Here is a 24,937-nt window from a genome sequence, read left to right as displayed (position 1 = left end):
CTTGGGAAAGTTATTTAGTCACTCTGCCTTAGTTCCTTTCATTGTAAAATAGAGGTAATGGTACCTATTCCACAAGGCACTGTACAGATTCAGTGTGTTAGGCATGTAAAGCACAATGCCCAACACAGAATAAGCACTCAATATAGTAGCTGATATTATTTTCTCTTTTCCTCCCTCTTCCGTTTATTCCTCTCCTAGATATGTAACTGGCCATTATATAGCCAGTATAAGGTCCTTTACCAGCTCTCCCAACACAAAGCAAAACAGAAAAGAAAAACAAAACAGACCTAAAACCAAATAAAGATGCGTTTTCACTTCCTCAAGGAAACACTGCATATATTTCTAAGAAACCCACCCAATAAGGATCAGGGCATATATGCCAGTGTTGACTGGGTGGTGTGTCTGAAAAGTGTCTATGAGTGATGACCAGGCTTTTCCCCTGGCTTTCACCAATCTTCAGTTCTTCTTTCATCTGATACCTATTCCTTTTATTAATCTCACTAGGCCAGTGAAATCTAGAATTGAACACCAAGTTGGTACACGTGAATAAATTTCAGTGAGATGTAGCAACATAGCCACTAGAATTTTAGGCGAAATGTAGCTGTAATAATTAATAACCCCAATCTTTTAGATATGTAGGCCTCTTAAAGTTTCAGAAAGCCCTGTGCTCCCACCTGGTTAATACTTCAGAGCAAAAGGCTGTTTTCTAAGAATAATTTGGGACTTCAATGCCAATGCTACCTGATAGTACAACACAATTGCTGTTTTCTTTCCAATACCTCAAAATTTCTGCACACATTAATTCCTGAAATAGTTCGGGAAAGTAAAAGAAGTAAAGGAATTGCCCTGAAGCTATGATATGCTGTGTTGCATATCACAAGTTATAATGGTGTATCCATGAAATATTTCATTTAAAAAACCCTATGTACATAAGGAAAAAATATATGACACTGAAAAGTTTTAGTAGCTCAGATATTTAGGGAATTTTTCCTATCAAAATATTTATAATACGATCATCAAATATTCTTAAAGATTCAGCAAAACTTTTTGAATCTACCATAAACTTCAGTAAAAGCTTCTAAAAGTATTTTCACTTTAAAAACACATTTATGTGTATAAAATGCCAAATTCAGAGGAATCATTCCCTTAAATCCCACCAGAAAATAAATATACAGGTATATTTTAGCACTAACCTTTTATCAGTAGACCCTACTTTATATAAAATTTATAACATGAAATTACTATTTAAATTTGAAAACTGCTGTCTTATTAAAAATTGTTTTATCAGTTAATGTGAATAAAAGTACCAGCAAGTCAGCTGCAACATTTATTTCACATTGCTTTAGATATAAACAGCCCTAATTTACTTCAACTACAATGAATTCTAATTTTAAAAACTTAGCAAATGAACATTACTGATGGATTTTATAAGAATACTAACTAAAATTATTCTGTAATTCATTTTTACGTTTATCCATGGAAAATATTTTTATGCTTAAAGCATTCTTTAACATTCAGGGAATAATCATTTTTGATAATCAGCTTCACTTTATTTTTAAGATACTGATAAAAGTTGGGAGGCAAATGTAGTTTTGGAATTCAAATACAGACTTCCCAGTTATTTGACCTACTTAATCTCTTCTTTGGAATAATGCCCGGGATAGCGGGAAGCTTAAATGAAATAAACATATGTGAAGTGCCTGGAAGCACAGTATTTCAACAAAAGTCAAGAAAGAGAAAGGAGGGGAAAAAGACATACTCTCCCTGATGTGAAATTATACTGTGCCTATCCCTGCTGGCTTCAGAGAGCAAGGAGGCAGAAAGATAAGCCACAGAATTATTTATTTTTGAATGGGCAGTTTGAATACCCACATCCCCAAGACGAAATAGTACCAATCTCAAATTGATTTTCCAACTGGTATTTGTATCACCAAACTTCAGTGCAAGTAACTATTCTGTCCTAGGTTTCTTAAAACAGGTATAATTACTTCCTCTAAAGAACTTAGTGGGGTCTAAAAAAAAAGTTTCACTATCAGAATTTTCACATATTACTTCACTCATGGCACTCCGCCCACTATCTTGAAAGAAAATAATTGCTGATAATTTTAGAGTGCAAGACTTCTAGACAAAGATGGATTGAACATGTGCATATATTTAAATGCTCATTCAAATATCTGACTGCTTCTTATGAGCCAAATAATGTTCTAGGTGTTAAAGACACATCAGGAATCAAAGAAATTTTTCAAAAATTTCCTCTCCTCCTGGACCTCACATTCAAGTGGGAGAAGACAGATGAGCAAAATAAAAGAAGTAAAGGACTTCCCTGGTGGCACAGTAGTTAAGAATCCACCTGCCAATGCAGGGGGCACGTGTTCAAGCCCTGGTCTGGGAAGATCCCACATGCCGCGGAACAACTAAGCCCATGCGCCACAACTACTGAGCCTGTGCTCTAGAACCCGCGAGCCACAACTACTGAGCCTGCGTGCCACAACTACCGAAGTCCGTGGCCCTAGAGCACGTGCTCCACAACGAGAAGACACTGCAATGAGAAGCCTGCGCACCGCAATGAAGAGTAGCCCCTGCTCGCCGCAACTAGAGAAAGCCTGCATGCAGCAATGAAGACCCACCGCAGCCAAACATACATACATACACACATAAATAAATAAATTTTTTTTTTTAAAAAGTAAAATATATAGTATTTTAAATGGTGATAAAATAAAGAGAAATATAAAGCAGAAAAGGGAGATAAAAAGTATCACAGGGCAGAGGAAGAGGAGTTCAATTTTAAAATAGGGTGATCACAGAAGGCCTCACTGGGAAAGTGACTTTTGAGCAAATCCCTAAAGGTAGTAAAGGGGTACTATCACAGGGAAGGGCATCCAGGCAGGGGACAAACGAAAAGGCTCTGAGGCAAGCTCTGACTTCTGGCAACGAACAACTGGGAGGCAGTATGGCTGACAGAGTAAGGGAGGGAGGAAAGAAAGGAATACAGGAGCAGGCAACAGGAAAGCAGATCTGGTAAGGCCCTGTAGGCCACTGTAGGGATTTTGGTTTTATACTGAGTAAGATACAAAGCCTTTGGGTTTGAAAGGAGGAGGGGCAAGATCTGACTTACCTTTAATAGGACCATTCTGGCTGACATGTGGATAACAGACTGTTAAGGGAACAGTGAACACAGAAGACTCATCGGGAGGCTACTGCAAAAATCTATATCAAGACAGGGTTGGCTTGGTGGCAGTGAAGGTGGTGAGAAGTGATCAAATTCTGGATATAATCTGAAGTTAAGGCAACAGAACTGGCTGCTGGATTGGAAGCAGGGTGGGGGAAAAAAAAAAGAGAAGGAGATAAAGACTCCAAGGGTTTTGCTTGATGAACTGGAAGGACAGAATAGCCATTAACTGAGATGGAGAAGACTGCAGGAGGAATAAGCCTGGGAGAAAAAAATCAGGGCTTCAGTTTTAGAGCAGTTAAATCTGAGTTACCTATTAGATAACCAAATAGAGATACTGATTAGAAATAGGATGCATGAGCCTGGAGTTCAGGAGAGAGGCACTGGCTAAAGAAACCTGTATTCCCTTGAATCTAAGATGATTTAGTGCTGGTATTTCTTGATCTTTATCAGAAACTGTCAACAGACAGCTTCACACAACACAGTGTAATTGCCATCTTGCTGACAGTGAGTGACCGATGCCACCTGCTTTAGAACATGGCTCCTCAATCTTGGCACTATTTTGGGTCAGATACTTGTTTGCTGTGGAGGCTGTCCTGTGCATTGCAGGATTTTAGCAGCACCCCTGGCCCCTACCCACCAATGCCAGGAGCACCCTTCTATCACTGACAGCCAAAAACGTCCTCTGGGGGACAAAATAGCTCCCAGTTGAGAACCATTGTTTTTAGAGGAACTAAGATGTAGGGGGGGAAATGTGCCTTAAATAAATGATAGGGTATTAAAATTTGGGAGTTGTCAGTGTGTAAGATCACAAAAGGAGTAGATACAGATAGAAAGGTAGTCTGAGGACTGCACCTTGGGGCACTCCAAGGTCAAGAGACAGTAGACATGAAAAGGAGACTGTGAATGGCCAATGAGGTAGTTCCAATCCCTCCCCAAATCTCACTAAAACATAGATAAAGGGTTTGGTTGTTGCTGCTGTTTTAAAGACAAACTCATAAGAAGACATGACAAAAATTTGGAAGCCAGAAAGCATATGGCTGAGTGGTAAAAAAAACACTCAGCAGGCCCAAGGAAAGCTGAATGCTAAGCCAGCACTGGAGAAAAGCAGAGGAGCAGCCCAGCTTACATTCTGTAGCCTCAAATGACTCCAGAATCAGCAGCAGTGAACGAAGGTGGGACTAAAAGCAGGACTGGTTGAAAGCATATTTAAGAAAGCAGTTAATTCCCAGATTTCCTCCTTTCCTGCCACCAGCAGCAGTCTCAGGTTCAGACCGATATTCATTCATAGAACCCCAAAGACCACAGCTTGGCACCAGGTTCATTTAGTTCTGCAGAGAGACAAAGACAAAGACAAAGACAGCATGCTAGCATGAGGCACTCTATCTTCAGAAGGGGTTTATACAGCCCACCAGGGGCCTTTTTTGGACCCTGTAAGAGAAAGAGATCATGTGAATAAGTACAGAAATCACCCTGGCTTAGGGAAACTCCATGCTTCACAGGAACCAGGAGCATATTTTAACAGCCAATGAGTGTAGGTTCCAGGGCCCCTGGAGGGATATGTTCATGCTCACCTACAAGAGTCACACATTGCACAACAGGAGTCAAGTTCAGTGTCTTTTCACAGGCTTCTATAGTTCACTCACAGTCTTCCTGATCCATATGCACTCACCAATCAGCATCAATTTACAATAAACAATATTACCTGGATACGTTATATATTCATTAATCAAGTTTCTAGTAAAGAATGCCAGGAGAAGGAAAATCCAAGGTCATTTCCCATGAAAAAAAGGGCTCAGACCTGCTATTATTAACCCTTTCTACTTACACAGTGATTCTCAAATGGGGGCGATTTTGCCTCACAGGGAACAGACAGCAATGTCTGGAGACATTTCTAGTTGTCACAACTGAAGGGATGTATGTAGTACTGGCACCCAGTGGGTAGATGCCAGGGATGCTGCTAAACATCCTACAATGCACAGGATAGCTCCCACAACAAAGAATTATGTAGCCCAGATGTCAATAGCCTTGACCTAAAAGGATTAAATGGAAGGTTGTGTTAAGGACCACTCCACATCCCATGCCTTCTTTCCCAAATGAGTGCTAAAGCATTGGCAGCCAAGCATATGCCCTCCATGCAGGGGATTGGAAGAATCTTCTCTGGAGAAGCTTACCCACCTGAGAGAAAAGACCTAAGAATGATACTAGAATAAAGACTACAAAAGACAAAGAAGAACTTTAAGAAGATGAAATTAGTAGAACACCAATTTTGTTCAAACCAAGTAAGAGATTTAATCAACTGGGAGAAAGTTTGGAGTAGAAATAGTGATAAACATACAAAAAGCTATTTTGAAATCTAAAGACAATTCTTAATTCCAGGAAAAGCAAAAGGTAATGTCCCCAAAAGAAAATGTAACAGAAGTATATACAGTTTAGCAGTAAATTGCATGTATACAGTCATGATAATATAAACACTGAATAGTTACCCAACCAAAATATATTCGAAGGATGGGGGAACGGGAGGGGAGAAAAGAGGGGAACTGTCTAAGGAGAACTATATCCTAATTTCCAAAGTGAGAAGACAGTAGGTAATACATACAACTGAAAAAAAATCAAGAAATAGCGATATACTTATAGATTTAATGACAGGTAAATACACTAAGAATCAGCTGAAAGAGTAGAAAGCACTTACCTCTGCGAGCAGAATACAGGGTGCATGAGCGTGTGTGTGCACGTGTAGCAAAGTTTTTTTGGTAACAAGTCTCTTTAGAACTATATGACTGTTTTTTAAATTAATTTATTTATTATTTTTTAAAATTTTTGGCTGCATTGGGTCTTCGTTGCTGCGTGCGGGCTTTAACTAGTTGAGGCGAGGGGGGCTACTCTTCGTTGCGGTGCACAGGTTTCTCATTGCGGTGGCTTCTCTTGTTGCGGAGCACACCGCAGGCTTCAGTAGTTGTGGCTCACGGGCTCTAGAGCGCAGGCTCAGTAGTTGTGGCACACAGGCTTAGTTGCTCCGCGGCATGTGGGATCTTCCCAGACCAGGGATTGAACCCTGTCCCCTGCATTGGCAGGTGGATTCTTAACCGCTGTGCCAACAGGGAAGTCCCTAGAACTATATGACTCTTTAACTCCATGCATGCAAAACTAATTAAAGTATTTTTTAAAAAATTGTATTTGAGTCTGGTGGTAATTTGATACACTGGTTTGGGATCTAGCAAGCCTCTCTTAGTTTTCTTGGTTTGCATTAGAACAGACTAGATCCAAAAAAAAGTACATTGAAACAAGTTCCAGATTTGTTAAGCCACTTTTCTACCCACCTGGGCAAGGCAAAAGAACAGGCTGGACAGAGAAGACTTTTAACTCCTTTCCCTGCTTTTTGCTGGCTTACTCACCAAACCTTATACTAAAGTCTTATATTAAATATTATACCATTGAACACTGGTATCCTTGCCCATGGATACCACTAGATACTGTGTGAAGTGTTTGCTAGAAGACTTCACTTTTTACTTTGTTTGCTCTTCAATTGTTACTTATAATGAGTGTACTTTACAGAGTGAACTTTATAATGAGTGTATTTTACAGATGGAAACACACACATACACACCAAGATTCTTAATTAGTTCATAACCTGTCCTCATGCATTTTGACCCAACTCAAAATAATCTGATTGGAAAGAAGGAATATCAACACACAAAACACAGAATAACCAAACAAGCTCATCCCTAATAAAATATTGCTCATTTCCCAACAGGTAAGCCTAAAAGATATAAGTGATGCATGCTAAGTAGCTGGTGCTAAATATAACGCCCAGGTATCACAAGGTAGAAATAAGTTTTCAAGTTCTCTATAGAATATATACCGCTTAGAAAAGTTTCATTTTAAATAAATGAAAGTTTACTCTTTGATGTAATTTGCTAACTTTCTTTACAAGCAATAAAACTTAAATTTATCTCCAAACTACCATGATTCATGCTTCTTTTGTGCTCCACAGTGCCTAGAACAAAGTACTAGTGGATACCAAGAGTTACTGATGGATGGAAATTAACCTAATGAATTAAATCAATGGTGGGAAGATCAATAATATTGAGTAACACGTGTAAATTTTGAATTTCTCTGCAATTCCTTAAACAACGTTTTATAAGATTTTACCTTAGTATTGATTAATATAAATTATTTTACCCTGTATTAGAGAGCACTATATATATAAACTGAATGGAAGGCTGGCTTTATTCTGCCCCATAGGTTTTCTTCTTTCTTGCTGCTGCCTTATAACAAAATTGCCTTCTCCTTGATGGAAAAAACTCAATAAAGAATTCATCTTCATCAAGCTCAGCTTTTACTAAACTTATTTTATCACAGATCCATTCCTTACCCTCACCCCATCACATCCAGAAAAACTTCATCTTTTAAAATCTGTTCATGCATATCATATCACTTCTGATTCTCTGAACCACCGTATGAGGAAGGTAGACCATGTACTATTAGCTCCACTTTACTTATGAGAAACTGAAGTTCACAAAGATTGAATAACTCATGTAGGTCTGATAGGTGGTGAAACACTTGGAACCAAGTTTTCCAATTCCAAGCCCAGTGGCTCTTTTCACTACATCACACCAACTCTTTGACAATAAAATGGAGTAAACCCTGAGAGCTAGAATCTGGGAGAATTATAATGGGGATATGAGTCATTTTCTCAAATGGTTATTTTGTAATAAACATATATTAGAAAGCAATTATTTCAGCTTAATAGCTATCATAACTTTACAAAATATCATTAAATATATTTCAAGTTTTTTAATCATGTGATACAACTGACATTAATTTAAGGACTTCAAATAGTCACAAGAATAAAACTGAAGAAACTAAATCTCTTCTTAATCATCTTTATGATACTGCTATATCTGGTAATATATTCTGTAGTCTGATTTTAAAGCTTAGCTCAGAGGTATTCTTGACAAACTTTAAATGTAGAAAAAACAGGAAAGTTGATTAGAACTGCATTTTTAAAATATCATTTCTTCCTTATTGTAATACTGAAATACCAGGGAAGAAAGTTCCATCCACTTACCTCAGTAACTGGCTGCCCCTGATGTGTCAAATCCAGTTCTTGAGGGCGTGTTACTTTATCAATATCCAAAGAGTCCATGCTAGAGGCTGCAGAAGTGATGCTTGAACGAGAGGAGTTACTAATAGAGCGTACTTCAGCATCACTCACTGTGCCCGCTGACGCTGTTCTCCTGTGCTGATTAGTCACTAAGGACTTAGTACCTTCTAGTACAGACTGCTGAGCAGCCTCATCCATGCTCAAGGAGGCCTGTTCTAACTGTGCGGTGATGTCATCCAGGGAGTAGTTGGCATGAGACGGTTTAGTTATCCTATTAGACGAAGAAGACAATCCTTTCAAGGTGCCATGTTTTGATGTATGTCGGCTAGCAGGTAACTTCTGAGTGGCTTTTGTTTCTGTGATTTGACGCTTACTATTTCCTGCACCAAAACTGCTGAGCTCCTGCTCTATTGAGCAAAGATCGGCCATTAGGGCATCCAGATCCACAGTCTCTCCCTGATTCAGAGCTTCTGCAATGAACAACATACATGTTTCCAGAACACAATGAATTAGAATTTATACATTCTATTATAAATCAGTTAATGAATGCCAGGGGAAAAGCAAACAAATTCATCCTATTGGGCCTAACGCCTATCAAATACAGGATTTCTAACAGTTTTTTGTTTTAAATTCCAAGAGAAAATTTTAGAAGCAAAGAGTCCATCTTTTAAGATTTGTAGTAATCAGAGGAGGATAAAATTATGAGTTGAAAGATAAAAATAATGGAAAAATTGTATACTGTTCCATGGTTTTAACCACATCCCCCATGCAATTTTTTACCAGAGGCTCTAAGTTGTTAATATTGCCCTGGTGGAGATGTTAATACCTAAAGATCTGAGGGCATAAAAAGAGAAATGTTAAGCCCTAAAAAAAATTACAGATTGAAATGTCAGTTCCAAGAACTAAAAGCTGACTAGGTAGAGTTCATTAAATAAAGGCCAGAGGGGCTGGTTTTAAATTAGTAACAAGTAATTTCACTTTCACTGGACTTTATTCCAGTGAAAATACAACAATGCAATTAAGTTTGCTGTAGGATTCTACCTGAGTATGTACTTTGTCAATTATTAATAACTCAACTAGAAAACTATTTTAGTTATGTTCCAGTTTGTTTTTTTCTGTGATGATTTGAATTAGTAATAAAATGTACAAATCAAGAAATATAAGAACTCAGTCAAGTTATGCATATATGGTTTTTATATTGAGCTATTTGTAATTGTTACTGTATTATTTCTACATTATATAACTTAATACATTGTTTTACATTTTGTTTCCAATTACATCTTACCATTCAAGTTGTATATGGAGAAACGATAAGAAAAATTGGCCATGTTTGTTTCCTGGCGAAGAGGAGATCTTTTTATTGGTTCCGTGGGCTTGTCAGAATCCAAACTCTTTAAAACACAAAGTTTAAGAAGTCATATTAAATTCAGGCTTCAATTATAATAAAAAGATGAATAAAGTTTTTTTTTATGATTAAGTGAACTGTCGTATAATAGTTAATACAACCAAAGTTCTTCTAAGTAATAGCATTAAGGAAAAGTATAATTGGTTTTCATATCATTTTGGTTATAGTTTCTTCAATTTTTAGATATATGCTTACTTAAGGCACTTGAGATAGTTACAGTTTGGAGTAAATATCTTTCCAAATATTGAATACATCATGGATAGTGACTGAGCTCGTTTTACATAAATTCACTATAAAATAAGCTAGGTACATGAATATGGGCATGGTAAGATACGAAATAATGCAGAGAATTCTGTTTTCTCTCTCTTCAAAGGAATTTGTTTTTGGTCCAACAGAGCCTCATTCTTGGAATGAATTACCCTGGAGATAAGGCACAATTCTGGACTCAAAATTATGAGACCCTAGATCTTAATGGCTACAACTTCAAACAATGATGCAATGTCCTTGTTCATTGCAAGCTCTACTAAGGTGAGGGCAAACTGTAACCAGCTATACTGCCTGTGATTAAGTCTTCAATCACACTGATCTTCAGGGTAGGGTGTCTTGTAAGTTAACTCACCACCTTTTTATTTTTTTATTTTTAAGATTTTAAAATTATTTATTTATTTAATTTATTTTTGGCTGCATCAGGTCTTAGCTGTGGCATGCGGGATCTTCGTTGAGGCATGCAGGATCTTTTGTTGCAGCATGCAGGCTTCTCCCTAGTTGTGGCGTGCGGGTTTTCTCTTCTCTAGTTGAGGCGCGTGAGCTCAGTAGTTGTGGCACGCAGGCTTAGTTACCCCGTGGCATGTGGGATCTTAGTTCCCTGACCAGGGATCAAACCCGCGTCCCCCACATTGTTAAGGTGGATTCTTTACCACTGGACCACCAGGGAAGTCCCAACTCACCATCTTTTTAAATGACACTTTTTTCTCTCCAACCTTTCTACAATAAGGAAGATAAGGCGTTTACAACAGAGAAATTCAGGGAAAGGGTCAATAGTTATTTAGTGTCTATTTAAATTAATTTGTAAATATTACGATTAGTCTTTTAAAATTTTAATTTCTCTTTATAATTATCAAATAGATTTCAAATGAAAAAGAATGCTGAATAGTCTATTTGTAGAATCATGGAATTAGATTAGAATGCTGTCTTCTTTATTCATTTGTTTCAACTGAATCCATTTAGATAGTGTCCATCCAGTTTTTATTTGTTTTCTTGGTTTTTTTTTTTTTTTAACATCTTTATTGGGGCATAATTGCTTTACAATGGTGTGTTAGTTTCTGCTTTATAACAAAGTGAATCAGTTATACATATACATATGTTCCCATATCTCTTCCCTCTTGCGTCTCCCTCCCTCCCACCCTCCCTATCCCACCCCTCCAGGCAGTCACAAAGCACCGAGCTGATCTCCCTGTGCTATGCGGCTGCTTCCCACTAGCTATCTACCTTACGTTTGGTAGTGTATATATGTCCATGCCTCTCTCTCGCTTTGTCACAGCTCACCCTTCCCCCCTCCCCATATCCTCAAGTCCATTCTCTAGTAGGTCTGTGCCTTTATTCCTGTCTTACCTCTAGGTTCTTCATGACATTTTTTTCCCTTAAATTCCATATATATATGTGTTAGCATACAGTATTTGTCTTTCTCTTTCTTACTTACTTCACTCTGTATGGCAGACTCTAGGTCTATCCACCTCATTACAAATAGCTCAATTTCGTTTCTTTTTATGGCTGAGTAATATTCCATTGTATATATGTGCCACATCTTCTTTATCCATTCATCTGATGATGGGCACTTAGGTTGTTTCCATCTCCAGGCTATTGTAACATCCAGTTTTTAAAGCTATCATCTGAAGGAGATCCACAGCCATTCAGTGTCTTATTTCAAAGTTTCGGGAAACAGCTAGGAAATTCTCCTTCAACCTCAAACCAAAATCTGCTGCTGCAATTTAAGGCCTAATCCTCCTTCTCTAAGTGGAAATGAAGAATAGTATGTAGGTAATATTTTCAGTAAAATCTGAATATAATTGAAAACATATTAAAACTCAATCTATTCATCAGTTTAAATAAACAAATACTTATTATAATTATCTGCTGTGTCCATGGTGCTGGGGCAAAAAGGGAAATAATAAGAAATACTCCTTGATGCCAAGAAATGGGTAATCTAGTAGAGTGGTTTTTTAACATTTTTTTTGGCAGGGGGTGGAGTCAGGGTGGGAGTGGAGGTCATTGAGAATGTGATAAAAGCCATGAACCTTCTTCCAGAAAAATGCAAATACATATAAAATTTTGCAAACAATTTCAGATGATTCAACAATCACTTAAAACTGATTTAATATAAAGCTGAAAATCCATTAGCATCGTTTGGGTAATACAGGTGCACAGATGACTCTGTAGTTAACTAAAATGAGGAAATAAACAATTTAAGTTTCAGCCACCAACTTAGTAAGTAAAATATTTTTTGAAAATTTCTGAAGTGTTAAAAAGCAACTTGCTAGCAGCGAGCCATGTTATGCAATAGTTTTAACCTGTTTTCTCTCTAAAGACAGCTTCATACATTAAAAAAAAACTGTCACAGCATTAGTTTAGGAGCCAACTTTTTTGATGAATGGCTCTTCACATCTGTATGTCAGGGAATTTAAAATATAGGGAAGAATACAAGGTTTTATTGTATTCAGTAGAAATGCCATCTACAGTGGAGTAGCATGGAGTCTACTCCACCCAGAGTGGCTGGACTGATATTTACCTGTCTTTGCTCTTTTTTGGCCCCTCTCCAGGGATGGACAATAAAACCCACAGTCAAGGAAACCCCTGGGAGTTCCCTGGTGACCAAGTGGTTAGGATTCTGGGGATGGACAATAAAACCCACAGTCAAGGAAACCCCTGGGAGTTCCCTGGTGACCAAGTGGTTAGGATTCCGGGCTTTCACTGCTGTGGCCTGGGTTCAATCCCTGGTCAGGGAACTGAGATCCTACAAGCCACGCAGCATGGCCAAAAAAAAAAAGGAAATCCCACACATAACAGCTGGCCCTCATATACTTTCCTTCAAGCATTATCATTTTCTATTTCCTCTTCTTTCCTTCCTCTTTCCTTTTTCTCCTCAACATAGAACTGCATAGCCTAGTCATCATCTCCATGCCAAAATCACTTTTTTAAAAAAAAATTAAGAATTAAACTGAAATGGTTTGGTAACTACATAAAAGACCTTTATCACCACAAATACTGTTATTTCTTCTGATAGGAGATGAAGAGCATGATCCTTATGAAATCCTAGCAAGATTGAAAGCGTTCTTCTCAAAATTCATCATTAACAGGCTGTGGTCACAAACATATCTGCTTTTCAAAATGATCTAGTAAGAATTACATGAAGAGTTTCTCAGTTTCAATCCCAGACTGCTATAGAAAGAGATACGGAAACAAACTAGTACTTTAAGTTTCCACCTTACCACCTACTTTTCTACTGGTTAACAAATCTCATACTTAGCAATTTACACAAAAATTCTTCCCGGAGATATTATTTAAGTATGAGTGAAAATAAGTTTTGTTCTAATGTTCTTTCCCATTGTCATAAAGTTAACGTTGCTTTAATAAACATAACTATCTTCATATATATTGAATATAATGTATTAACTGGGGTTGTAATAGTATATGCTTTTATTCTAAAAAGTGACCTGGTTTGGAGGGTAAAGTCGTTCTTTTTTTTTAAAACCGAAGATCCAATAAAACAAAATGAAAAAGCTCTGCCACTGTTTTCAAATGCAGCCGGGGATGAAATTTTGTCAGTATTCTGGAATCATGTAATAGAAAATATCTGCATGTGAGGATATTATTTATATTGTAAAATGTGTTCATACTCACTAAATTTGCTAAATGTGTTCATACTCACTAAATTTGCTAAATGTGTTCATACTCACTAAATTTGCTAAAATTTAGATTTTTACATTTTAGGCTTTAAAACTTTTTAGGCAGCAACTCAATTTATGAAACAGATTTTAAGAAATCCCTCTAGATGCACAGAACCTCTGTCAAAAGCATTTTTTTTTAACTCCTTAAAATAACCACAGAAGACAATGTCTTGTGTTCTAGAGTTACTATTCATTTACTTGTTAATGTTTTGGACATTTTCCCTTTATAGCAGTATTTTAAAACATAAACTATATTCATAACCTCATGTCTACACAGTAAAGTTTTGGCACATAGTGATGACTTAAAATCCTCAACCAGTTTTTCAAGCACAATTTCTAACCTGAGTGAGTTTGTCTAGCTCCCCCAGCCAGGCTCCAAACATTTTGTCCAGGTCCTGATCTTCCTTGTCACTGTCTTCTTCAGCACCATGGTCAATTTCTTCATCTGACAGCTGCTCCATCTGAAATACAGATATTTGCGTATAATGAATAACTATTGAACTTGAAAAATCATGCAGTGTATGTTCTGATACATGTCGCAACTCTCTGGAGTCAAACTTTAAAAACTAGAGATTGTATTATAAAAGGAAACGAAATCATAAGTGGAGACAAGGTTAACAAGTGAGTAGAAATGAGCAATTAAGTCTCAAATTTTTAGGAAATTGTGAAAGAAGAACAAACTGTATCAGATCATAACCAGAATCATAAGTAATGATGATTTTTAAAAAAAAATTTTTATTGGAGTACAGTTGCTTTACAACAATGATTTTTTTTTTTTTATTTTTTTTGCGGTACGCGGGCCTCTCACTGTTGCGGCCTCTCCCGCTGCGGAGCACAGGCTCCGGACGCGCAGGCTCAGCGGCTGTGGCTCACGGGCCCAGCCGCTCTGCGGCACGTGGGATCTTCCCGGACCAGGGCACGAACCCGTGTCCCCTGCATCGGCAGGCGGACTCTCAACCACTGCGCCACCTGGGAAGCCCACAACAATGATTTTTAGATCACAGACTACTCCCATTAATCACAGGATATTAAAGTAGTACAGTTCTTTCCACTAATAGATCCTGCAACACCCCCAAACACCACAGAAAAAAAATTTCAGAAGACTTTAATGAGCAAGTTATTACCTTATTTATTCCGTAAAAATTTGTTCAAATAAGTATGTATCATGAAAACCTTAGTCCAAAAAGCATTTCAGAGAAAAGACAAAGCAAAAACCTTTAATCTAGTTCAGTTTGTTGAATTAGTTCTTCCTTCTATCTTACTCTTACTTTCTACCCCATTTGTCTTTTACTAACTTCCCTATCAGTCCCTACAAAATTCAAGGAACTAGAATTCAAATAGAAAACAGGAATTGAAAACATGAAATTCATATACAAAATTTCCTACATGTGGTGACTTTTCACGTGTTAAGTCCTTTGAAAGAAGAGATATTTTCTTTCTTCCCACTAATAAAATAACGTGATATCTGACACGGTACTTGCATATTATTTTGTGAAAGGAGGAAAAGATTACACGAAACAAAGTAAGATCAATGACTGACCAGATACTTAGAATTCCTAAAGTAAGATTAATCTGATTAATATAAAATATTTCAATATTAAAGGCTCTGAGAGATCTTCAGTAAAGCTTAGCTTTGCTTAAACCAACATATTCCAAATTTACTTGACCACAGATCCTTTTCCTTCAACTTGGAGTAACACCCATTAACTTTCCCAGGGACACAATGAATATCTTCATTGTACATGCCAGACTCTTGACTCACGTTTGTGAAAACACAAATTTTGTTCTAGTGGATCTAGGCAATATTCAGAATACAACTTGTCAGTTAGCTTAAACAGTTCTTCAGAGATTAAAGATATCCTTAATCTAGAATAAGAATTTATATACATCTTATACCTCCAAAGCAGCAATCAACAAAATTATTTCTGCAGTCCTTAAATACAGTTATGAGATACATAAGGATTTTAGATATCTGATGAGGTGCCATGAAGTTAAATTTTAAACTTTATTTTACCATATAAAATTTTGTAGAAACGGTCAAATAATGTTGCAAAATCAAAACTGAATTTAGTTCTAATAATGTTGAAAATCAGATCATATCCCATTTAACCACTTAAGAGATTCTCATTTCTTAATTTCACTACTATAAGCATGTATAAATCAGGGCATTCTACCTTGACAAATGGAAAATGGATCAACTAATTTTCCAATGCATAAATTTGGCTCTTAAAGACATTTGGTTTTTATAGTTCACTTGTATTAATACTATTTCTAAGATTTTCATTCATTATTGAATTATTTACAGAGAGTAGCCCCCGCTCACCACAACTAGAGAAAGCCCGCGTGCAGCAGCAAAGACCCAACGCAGCCAAAAATAAATAAATAATTTTTTAAAAAACATTATCAACCCATTAAAAACAAAAAGTTAGTGCAAAGAAAAACCTCATCTCACCAGGTGACTTAATTATTTGAATAACAGTTGCTAGTTTGAGAACATCTAAGAGTAGTAATACTCAGTCTTCATAATGAGGGCCAACAAGCAACATAACTGGGAACGTTAACAGTCAACTTCCTGTTCCTCCCTAATCTTCAAAACTAAACACTGCAATAACCCAGAAGCAAAAATATTCTAGGAAGAATTCTGCTTTGAGATAATGACACTTACGCCTACGCTTCCCTTCTGAGCACACATTGCAAATGTCCATAAGGAAGATGCTACACTGGAAAAAAAATGAAACAATAGGAACATAATTTTACAGCACAAACACTAAACGGTTCAAAATGAATATGAATATTTTAAATTGTCATGGATCCAAATAGAACTACAGACTCCTCACCAAAGTCTGGTGTGTTCTGTGAGTTTTTTTCCTATTATTCAAACCCAATAATTATTTGGATTTTTAAAAGTCTCTCAAATATTTTAAGAATTTTGTTTTATCTAGACTACTGTTGACTCACGTAAAGGAACATATGCTAAGGAACAATGACAGAGTCATAAAATAAATCAAAAATTTAAAGTAACTATTAGACTTTTACTATTTATGTAACTTTTGCGAATTTTGTCCTTTCTTGAATTTCTGTCACCCCATGGGTTATTTTACAAAAATGAACTTTAGACATTTTATTCAGAGACTTTTCCAATAAAAATTTAGGTCCTACAACATTTCTTAAAGGATCTATACTCTAAAACAGCACTCTCCATTCTCTAGAAGCTGATGTTAATCCTTATTCTCCTACCCCCAATATGGCATTTTCTGTTTACTACACACACCAAATGAGGAGCCCCAAGAAAGTTTATAGGCTCTGCACCGTCTAAAAGTCAGCAAATCTGGTAAGGCAATTCATTCCTTATTATATATCAATCCTGTCTCCAATTAAATCACAATTCTAAACCTGAATTTTCCCAACATAATGCCCCTGCTGGGAATGATGACAGCAGAAAATGCAAATTAAATTATACACTAGTCAGTCAACTGTCCCTCCAAACAAAAAGGGGAAATTTTTTTTAAGAAGGAAAGAGAACTTACAAATTTTGTTTTAAAAATAATTAGATATAAAGCAGAAACTAACACACCATTGTAAAGAAATTATACTCCAATAAAGATGTTTAAAAAATTTTAAAAAAAGGATTTAAATGGATAGCTTCTAATGTGATGTTTTTCCTTAATGATGTAGAAATAGGCCCAAGGAAACTATAATACATACTAGAACAAATACTATTAAATTACTCTATTAAATTAGGAGGTACTTTAGGAGGAACATACTAAGGTTTCACTCAAATTCCCTGCTCCATTATATCCGAGGGAAACTATTTCCTTAAAGAACAAATGTACGCTGCCACAAATGAAAAGGTTTACGCTTCCGAAGTGCAGACTTACTGAATACAGAACAAAGCCCAAAGTCGCTGGCAGGTCGAGAAGGCCCTGAGTGATCCTGGCCTTCAGGGACCTCTCTGACCTCTATTCCCACTCTCCCCACTCTCCCCTCCAGCCACACAGTCCTGCCCACTGCTGTTCCTTGGAGCAGGTTGCAGAGGAAGGAAAAATGTGGATTCTGTTTTGAAGACAGATTGAGAGATGCCTAGCGAACATCCAACTGGAAAAAAACGAGGAAGTTAGGACTCAGGTAATGAGAAAGTTTAGTCAGCCTGAATATTATTTCAAACTCATGTTTATTACAGAAAAATAATAGATTACAGCTAATAATAACTAACATTTTAAACTAGTTGACATTTATTTTATTAATGAAGTGAAAACAGAAGTAATGGGGGAATGATCCATAGTTGCTTATATGCTGGTTGGTTTCATTTCACAAATAACAGTGAATAATTGTGCTTCTATTACAACAGGTGAAAAACGTATAATATACATAGTAAGCTCCACTACACATAACAAAACTATCCATTTAGTATGCCTTAGTATGAAACAATATTATTCCCACTAAATTTTCCATGAAGTTAAAACATGCAAGCATATTTTCCCTATTAACCTTCCCCTTGGAAGATATTTTGGCTCACTATTCAATTTCCTCACTGCAAGATGGAATGGTGATCTTTATCAAGAAGGTGGGGCTTAGAGTAGGACTTAAGGATTTGAATAAATATATTCCAGGTAGGGCTAATTATAAAGAGCAAAGAAGAAGGTCTGTTTTTGTGAGACTGTCAAATTAAAACAAGAAGGAAGAGTGAGATTTAAAGATCAAGGACTAGGAAAGGACCCGGTCATACAGGACCTTGAAAGCCAAACCTATTTTTTTCCTCCAGAAGGCAACTGGGAAGAACTAAACACAGAAATGAAGGAGGTAGGGGGAGAAATGGTATTTTAGTCAGAGGACATGGTACCTGTATAAGAGTTATTAGAAAAGGGAAAGACCATTAGAAGGCCACCATGAGTATTAGTTAGAGAGAATTACAGATACAGAAATTAAAGTCTTGAGAGGAAGTACAACTTATACAAGTCACATACTCACAAGTGGCAAGAAAAATACATGGTATATAGCAAAGGTGCCTTATTTATTACCGAACTCTTTTTGTCCCTTTAATTCAAAAATTCAAAAATAATTCAAAATACTTGCTTTTTGTAAAAGCACTTAAAGAATAATTGCTTTTTGTAAAAATAAGTGCTCTATACTTAAAAACACGTGAAAACTCTCAGAATACAGGAGTGCAGAGCTGCTACTACAGCATTTCTTTAGATCTAGCATGCTTAATGTTCCAAAGAGGCAAGAGAAGCTTTGATATTATTTAGTACTTACTCTACGTCTACCATGTGCCAGACACTGGGGGAAGAGAGATCAACGTGACAGACTCCATCCTTAAGTACATATAATCTAGTAGGGAACAGACCAGGAAACCAACAATGATGAAACACTATGTTAAGTGCTATAATAGAGTATGTTATGTCAGTGTGGTTTAATTCCGTTTGAGAAGAAGAGAGGAAAGGTGTGATGCTTCAGTAGAGACCTGAAGAATGAATATGCAAGGCAGAGATGGGGAAGAGGGTTATAAGCAGAGGGACCAGCATGTGCCAAGGTATATAAAGGTGTGAGAAGGTTAAGACATGTTGAGAACTCTAGGTGGCTTAACATTCCTGAAGCATAGGATGTGTGGCATAGACTCATGGAAAATGGGGCTGGAGAGGGAGGTAGGGGCAACATTATAAGCCATATCAAAGAGTTTGGACTTGATGCCATATGGCAACATTTTTCCAACTGTGGTCTACTGATGACCTACATCAAAATTACCTGGGGTGCTTCTTCTTAAAGTCAGTTTTAAAATGGCGTGCCCAAGATCTGAATACTAATTTCCAGGAGGGGGACATTTTTAACAAGTCCCCCCAGGGAATTGCTTATGCCCACAAAAGTCTGAGAACTGCAATAGTGTGTTATAATTACTGGGAGGACTTCCAAGACAAAAGTAATGCAGTTTTGCACGACCACAATTTGGTTAAAGGCAGAACAACCTAGAATAAGTACTCCCGAAGACCATAAAAAAACTAAGCAGCACCAGGATCTCCTAATTAACATACCCTAATTACTCCTCCTCCATGGAAGAAGCGAACGTTCCATGCTTCTTCTCAGAGTTATTTAGAAATAAATTTCAGTTCTTTATGTCCAGTTATGTTTCAGTAGCTCTATCACAAAAACAGTTTTGAAAAACACCTCCAGGCTTCCCTGGTGGTGCAGTGGTTGAGAGTCCGCCTGCCAATGCAGGGGACATGGGTTTGAGCCCTGGTCTGGGAAGATCCCACATGCCGCGGAACAACTAGGCCCGTGAGCCACAACTACTGAGCCTGCGCGTCTGGAGCCTGTGCTCCGCAACAAGAGATGCCGCGACAGTGACAGGCCCGCGCACCGCGATGAAGAGTGGCCCCCACTTGCCACAACTAGAGAAAGCCCTCGTACAGAAACGAAGACCCAAAACAGCCAAAAGTAAAATAAATAAATAAATAAATAAAAGAAATGCATTTCCAAAGAAAAACACCTCCTATGCTGCTCTAATCTGATAAATAATTCTAAAGAAAAACAGACGCCAGAGAAGGGGGGCTGTGAAGACTTCCAGGTTCAAGGAGTGCCCCCAAATGCGCAAGATACAACTCTTGCAAAATAAAAGCAAGAGGAAGGAAACCTAAATCAGGCAAAAGAAACAATAAGGAAAAAAACTGTTAAATTTAGTAAGGCGAGAAAAGAGGAAGAGAACCCATCAAAAGGAGGGAGGAAGTCAGAGCTAAGAAGGCAAAGGAGAGAAACAGGACACAACAAAATGTAAAATGAAGTGAGAACTGTGCGGGATAGAGAGCTATTAAGTACTCATCTAAATAGGGCACCAAGAGGTATGTTTCTCTCTGGACCTACAACTCTTAACTCAGTTCTGTTGTGAACTAAATGGTAGCAAGTGTAAATGGCCCAAATGGAAGCTGGGAATTTAATAAACCAATTGAAACAGTATAAAGGCAAGGTTGATAGAAAAGAAGAAGAGGAGAAAATAAAATAAACCAATTGAATTTACATGAGCACTTTACAGAATTAAGATGTTAAACATGTTGTGTGTATAGCAACATTTTCCTCAGGTTTTACCTTTTAACTTTGTTGGACTTTTTTTTTTTTTTTAAGACACCGCTGAACATTTTTTTTTTTAAGTTACCAAATGTACAAATAGTGAAAAACATTCTTACACTGTTTTGTTCAGTAAATTCTTCTCCGCCCAGAAATCAGATAAATGGTTATATAAATTTTTAGTTTTATTATTCATTCTTTTATGTAATTATTGCATTTTACATAAGTAACTTAGTTTTGCAAAAAATGTGAAAGTGAGAACCTAAACTGATTTTTCCCCAAATTCTAAATTTCCCAGGCTTGATATGTTTCTTTTATTTATATATATCTATGTTCTATGAACACACTAGGTTCTTTTTTTGAGGATACTTTTCCAGTGTGAGCCTTTTCTTACACATCATTTTATAGCTTGTTCTTAATTTATACATCAGGTGAGTTTAAAAAAAGAAATAGAAAGTTCTGTATAACCAATCACTTAAGTTTTTTCTGGAGGTTAGTGGCCCTCAACAGAAAAGGCCCCAGTTCTACTTGGGGTCCAACACTTCAAAACACCTTGCCTACAAATAGCATTATGCAAGATACAAAGAAAGCAAAAAATATCTTCCATGACTTCAGAGAACATTAATCCTAACTATGGGGAAAGGTGGTAAACATAGAGGTATCTTGATTAACAAATTCTCTAAGAACAAAGTTCCTTTTGTAGGCCTGTGCATAAAGGAAGCTACCATCTCCTAAGTGTTGAAAGAGACAAGAAGCAAAGTACTATATCATCCAAAGGCTTTGCAGGAGCATGCCCAGTAAACTCACTGGCCATGAGCAAACTTGCATGGCCTGGTCCTCTGGGAATGAGCTGACACCTGGAACTAAGTTTTGTAAAGTTTCCACATGGAACTGAACCTCCCTAATAAATACAGAGGTGTACTATTCTTGGGCCAGCCACTGTGAACCCCTCCTTACTCAGAGGAAAGAGAAATACTAGGGGAGGTGATTCACACCCTTATACGTACTTCTCTATTTATGTCTCTGTTTTTTGACAACCCAGGATGTAACTAACACATCCTCTTCACTATCATGTACATTAACTGTGAGGTAACTAAAGATCATATAAAGAAGCATAAAAACAAGCAAGAGCTCTTGTAACAGTTGACAGAGTATTATAATGCCTAAGAGCTAAAAGTCAAATCAAAGGCAATTTTGTTAATTTAATGTTTTATTTATCAAGCACTTAAACACAGCCCCTAGTAAAGGAATTCTTTGAACAGGATGAACCATATTCATTCTTTTATTTACACTGGATTTTCATAATACTAGATATTCTTAATCTACTAAACCCCAAACAGGAACTCCTTATCTAAGTGGAAAAAACAATCTTAGTTCAATGTACTACAAAGAAACTCCTACCATTCCCAGAAATAAGATGTTCTAATGATCAATTTTATAATTACTTATTACACAGTATACGACAAACCGTAATCTGAAATCACAGGGCAACTAAAAAATAAACAATAAAAACTGAAAAACAAAACCAAAAAATAATAAGTGTAAAGTTCTTTCATTTATATTCCAGCTTTTCAAGTTTATTTCAGAAACTGTGAGAAAATTATTTCTGTTGTTTTTTAAGCCACCCAGTGTGCGGCGATTTGTTACAGCCGTCCTAGGAAACTAATACAGTATATATACATATGTGGGTGTGTGTGTAGGTGTGGGTGTGTAGGTGTGGCTTCCACAACTGCTTCCAGGGATATTCATCTTGCTCCACACTTGGGACCTTTCCTGCTATACTACGTAAGTATGTAGTTATCTTTGGAGATGGCTAATACTGTTCATGCACTCTCAGGTTCAACTGAAAGTAGAGGCTACAACTTTACTACTCTATTGGGTAGGAGAAACTGTCTTGAAATTACTGAAAGCTTCATTAGGGTGGTGGTCGACTACTGTTTTTCTCCACTTTTGCCCTATTCTTCTGTAAGACAGGCAAATGCACGGCAGGAAATGCAGCCCCTCAAGGCAGCCCGTACTTTGGGGGATAAGGGAGACTGCCAGACAGCTGTAGCCTGCAGCAGAGAAACCATTTGGATTGGATTTTGAATCATCAGTATGAACTCAAGGTTTTAAACAGATAGAGATAAAGGGAGGGGTAGAAATAAAGTTAGATATTATGTGTATGTGTGTTTATAGGTATGTCCACTGAAAGAGCCTCGTAGCAGTAACACCCCAGTAGCAATTAGAATACCTAGTTCCCAGTTCTTGGTTTCTAAATACATATTCTACCCAAAAAGTCACCAGAGATCCTTGGAGTAATGATTCCAGGGCTGGGGCAGAGAAAATAACAAGATGAGCCCCTAGAACATCTAGTGCCAAAAACTGCTCAATAAAGATGGGGACATGTCATTAGGACACAGGAACAAGCCTGGGGGGGAAGGGGGGGCGGGTGTCCCAGGAGCCTATTCTGGGACAATTTAAGCATCAAAATAAATTATGACAGAAAAAAAGTATAACACTGACTAAAACAAGAATCCATAAATCTATACTGATATAAATAAACATAAAAGGGAAGAAAGTTCATCCTTACAGTAGAATGCCAACTAATTAACATAGAAGAAATGACAGAAGATCACCACTGCAACCACTGCAATAACAACTGATTCAGGCAAGAACCATCAATAGATGCTAAAACTAGTGGGTGAATATTTGACGCGACATTTACATATTCTCAAAGTATCACCCCACAGATTATTGGAGGGACACTGCCTTAACCAAGTTATCAAACTTAACAACATCAATATTGGGGCAAACCTTATGCTTCCTGTAATAATGCACTGAGAAGACACATTATCATTTTGTAGTATTCCTGACAAAAATTCATTACTAAATCAATCATAAGAGCCATTTTATAAAATAACTGGCCTGTAGTTTTCAACAATGTAATGGCCAAGAGCACAAAGAAAGGCTGAAGATATGTTCCAGATTAAAGGAAACCTTTAAAGGAGACAGGACGACTAAATGCAGTGTTTGATACTGGGACGGGATCCTGGACCCAGAGAAAAAATGTTAAGTGTATAAACAAAGCTATAAAGGACAATATTGGGACAACTGACAAAATCTGACTATGGATTATAGATTATAGTACTGTATCAATGAAACGTTTCCTGATTTTGATAATTGTACTGCTGTTATATAAAAGAATATCTTTATTCTTAGGAAACATACGCTAAAGAATTTAGCCATAAAGGGGCATAATGTCTGCAACTTATCCTTAACTGGCTCAGAAAAAAATGTGTGAGTGTGTGTGTGTGTGTGTAAATATGTATATAGGGGGAGAGTAATGATAATTAGGCAAAACGTAAACAATAGGTGAATCTAGGTAAAAGGAATATGGGGGTTGTTTGTACTCTTCTTACAACTTTTTTGTAAGTCTAAAATTATATCAAAATAAATTAAGGAAGAGAGAGAAGGGAGACAGGGGAGATAAAGAAAAGAAAGAACAGTCTCTACTCTCAGGAAGTTGTAGTTTAGTCAGGAAAACAGAGTGTGAATTTTTAAAAATTCAAAAATAAACAAAGAAAAACACGTAGGTTGAAAATATTTTTACCAAATAAAATAATGCAGTTTACCCTAACAACCCTAAAAAACACTTGCATATTTCTCCAACATATGGGTTTCATTATGTATGCATGTGTTACCATTCCTAAATTGCATTTGCCTGGTTTACTCAGTTAACTTTTTTTTTTTTTTTGCGGTACATGGGCCTCTCACTGTTGTGGCCTCTCCCGTTGCGGAGCACAGGCTCTGGAAGCGCAGGCTCAGCGGCCATGGCTCATGGGCCCAGCCGCTCTGCGGCATGTAGGATCTTCCCGGATCGGGGCACGAACCCGTGTCCCCTGCATTGGCAGGTGGACTCTCAACCACTGCGCCACCAGGGAAGCCCTCAGTTAACTTTTTAAGTTAGTTTGGTCATCATAAAATTAGTTTTACTTAATGGAAATAAAAGCTTAACATCTTAGAAAAATAATTACTCATCAGATAATTCTTTCAGAGGCAAAAGACAATCATTTCCAAACTTCAGATGTAAAAATAAAGCAACTAAGTGAAAAAAAAAAAAGGTGGTTAAAATCACAAGTAGGTCAGGAAGAAATCAGAATTCAGTTCTAAATCAAAGACTACTATTTAATCAAATAATAAGGCTAAAGCTAAATATAGACTTTAAGATGGGATTTTTAAAAGATGTTTTGATTTTTAAAATTTTGTTACATTTAGTG

At 37.0% G+C, this 24,937-nt stretch overlaps 1 protein-coding gene across 5 annotated transcripts in view; it reads right to left on the bottom strand.

The window, feature by feature from the left end:
- The window catches only part of RAPH1 (Ras association (RalGDS/AF-6) and pleckstrin homology domains 1), a 120,395-nt gene that overhangs the window by 72,166 nt on the left and 23,292 nt on the right, over positions 1–24,937 (bottom strand). For all 5 annotated transcript variants that reach the window (XM_060152243.1, XM_060152241.1, XM_060152245.1 and 2 more), the window contains exons 2-4: positions 13,967–14,086; positions 9,562–9,667; positions 8,241–8,746 (exon numbers count right to left, since the gene is read on the bottom strand). In XM_060152243.1, the coding sequence (XP_060008226.1) occupies positions 8,241–8,746; positions 9,562–9,667; positions 13,967–14,086 (732 nt within the window). The remainder of the gene's footprint in view (positions 1–8,240; positions 8,747–9,561; positions 9,668–13,966; positions 14,087–24,937) is intronic.

The sequence above is a fragment of the Lagenorhynchus albirostris genome, chromosome 6 (assembly GCF_949774975.1).
Source record: "Lagenorhynchus albirostris chromosome 6, mLagAlb1.1, whole genome shotgun sequence".
Lineage (NCBI taxonomy): Eukaryota > Metazoa > Chordata > Mammalia > Artiodactyla > Delphinidae > Lagenorhynchus > Lagenorhynchus albirostris.
Note: the sequence above shows the minus strand (reverse complement) of the source record. Positions and strands in the feature narration are given on the sequence as shown.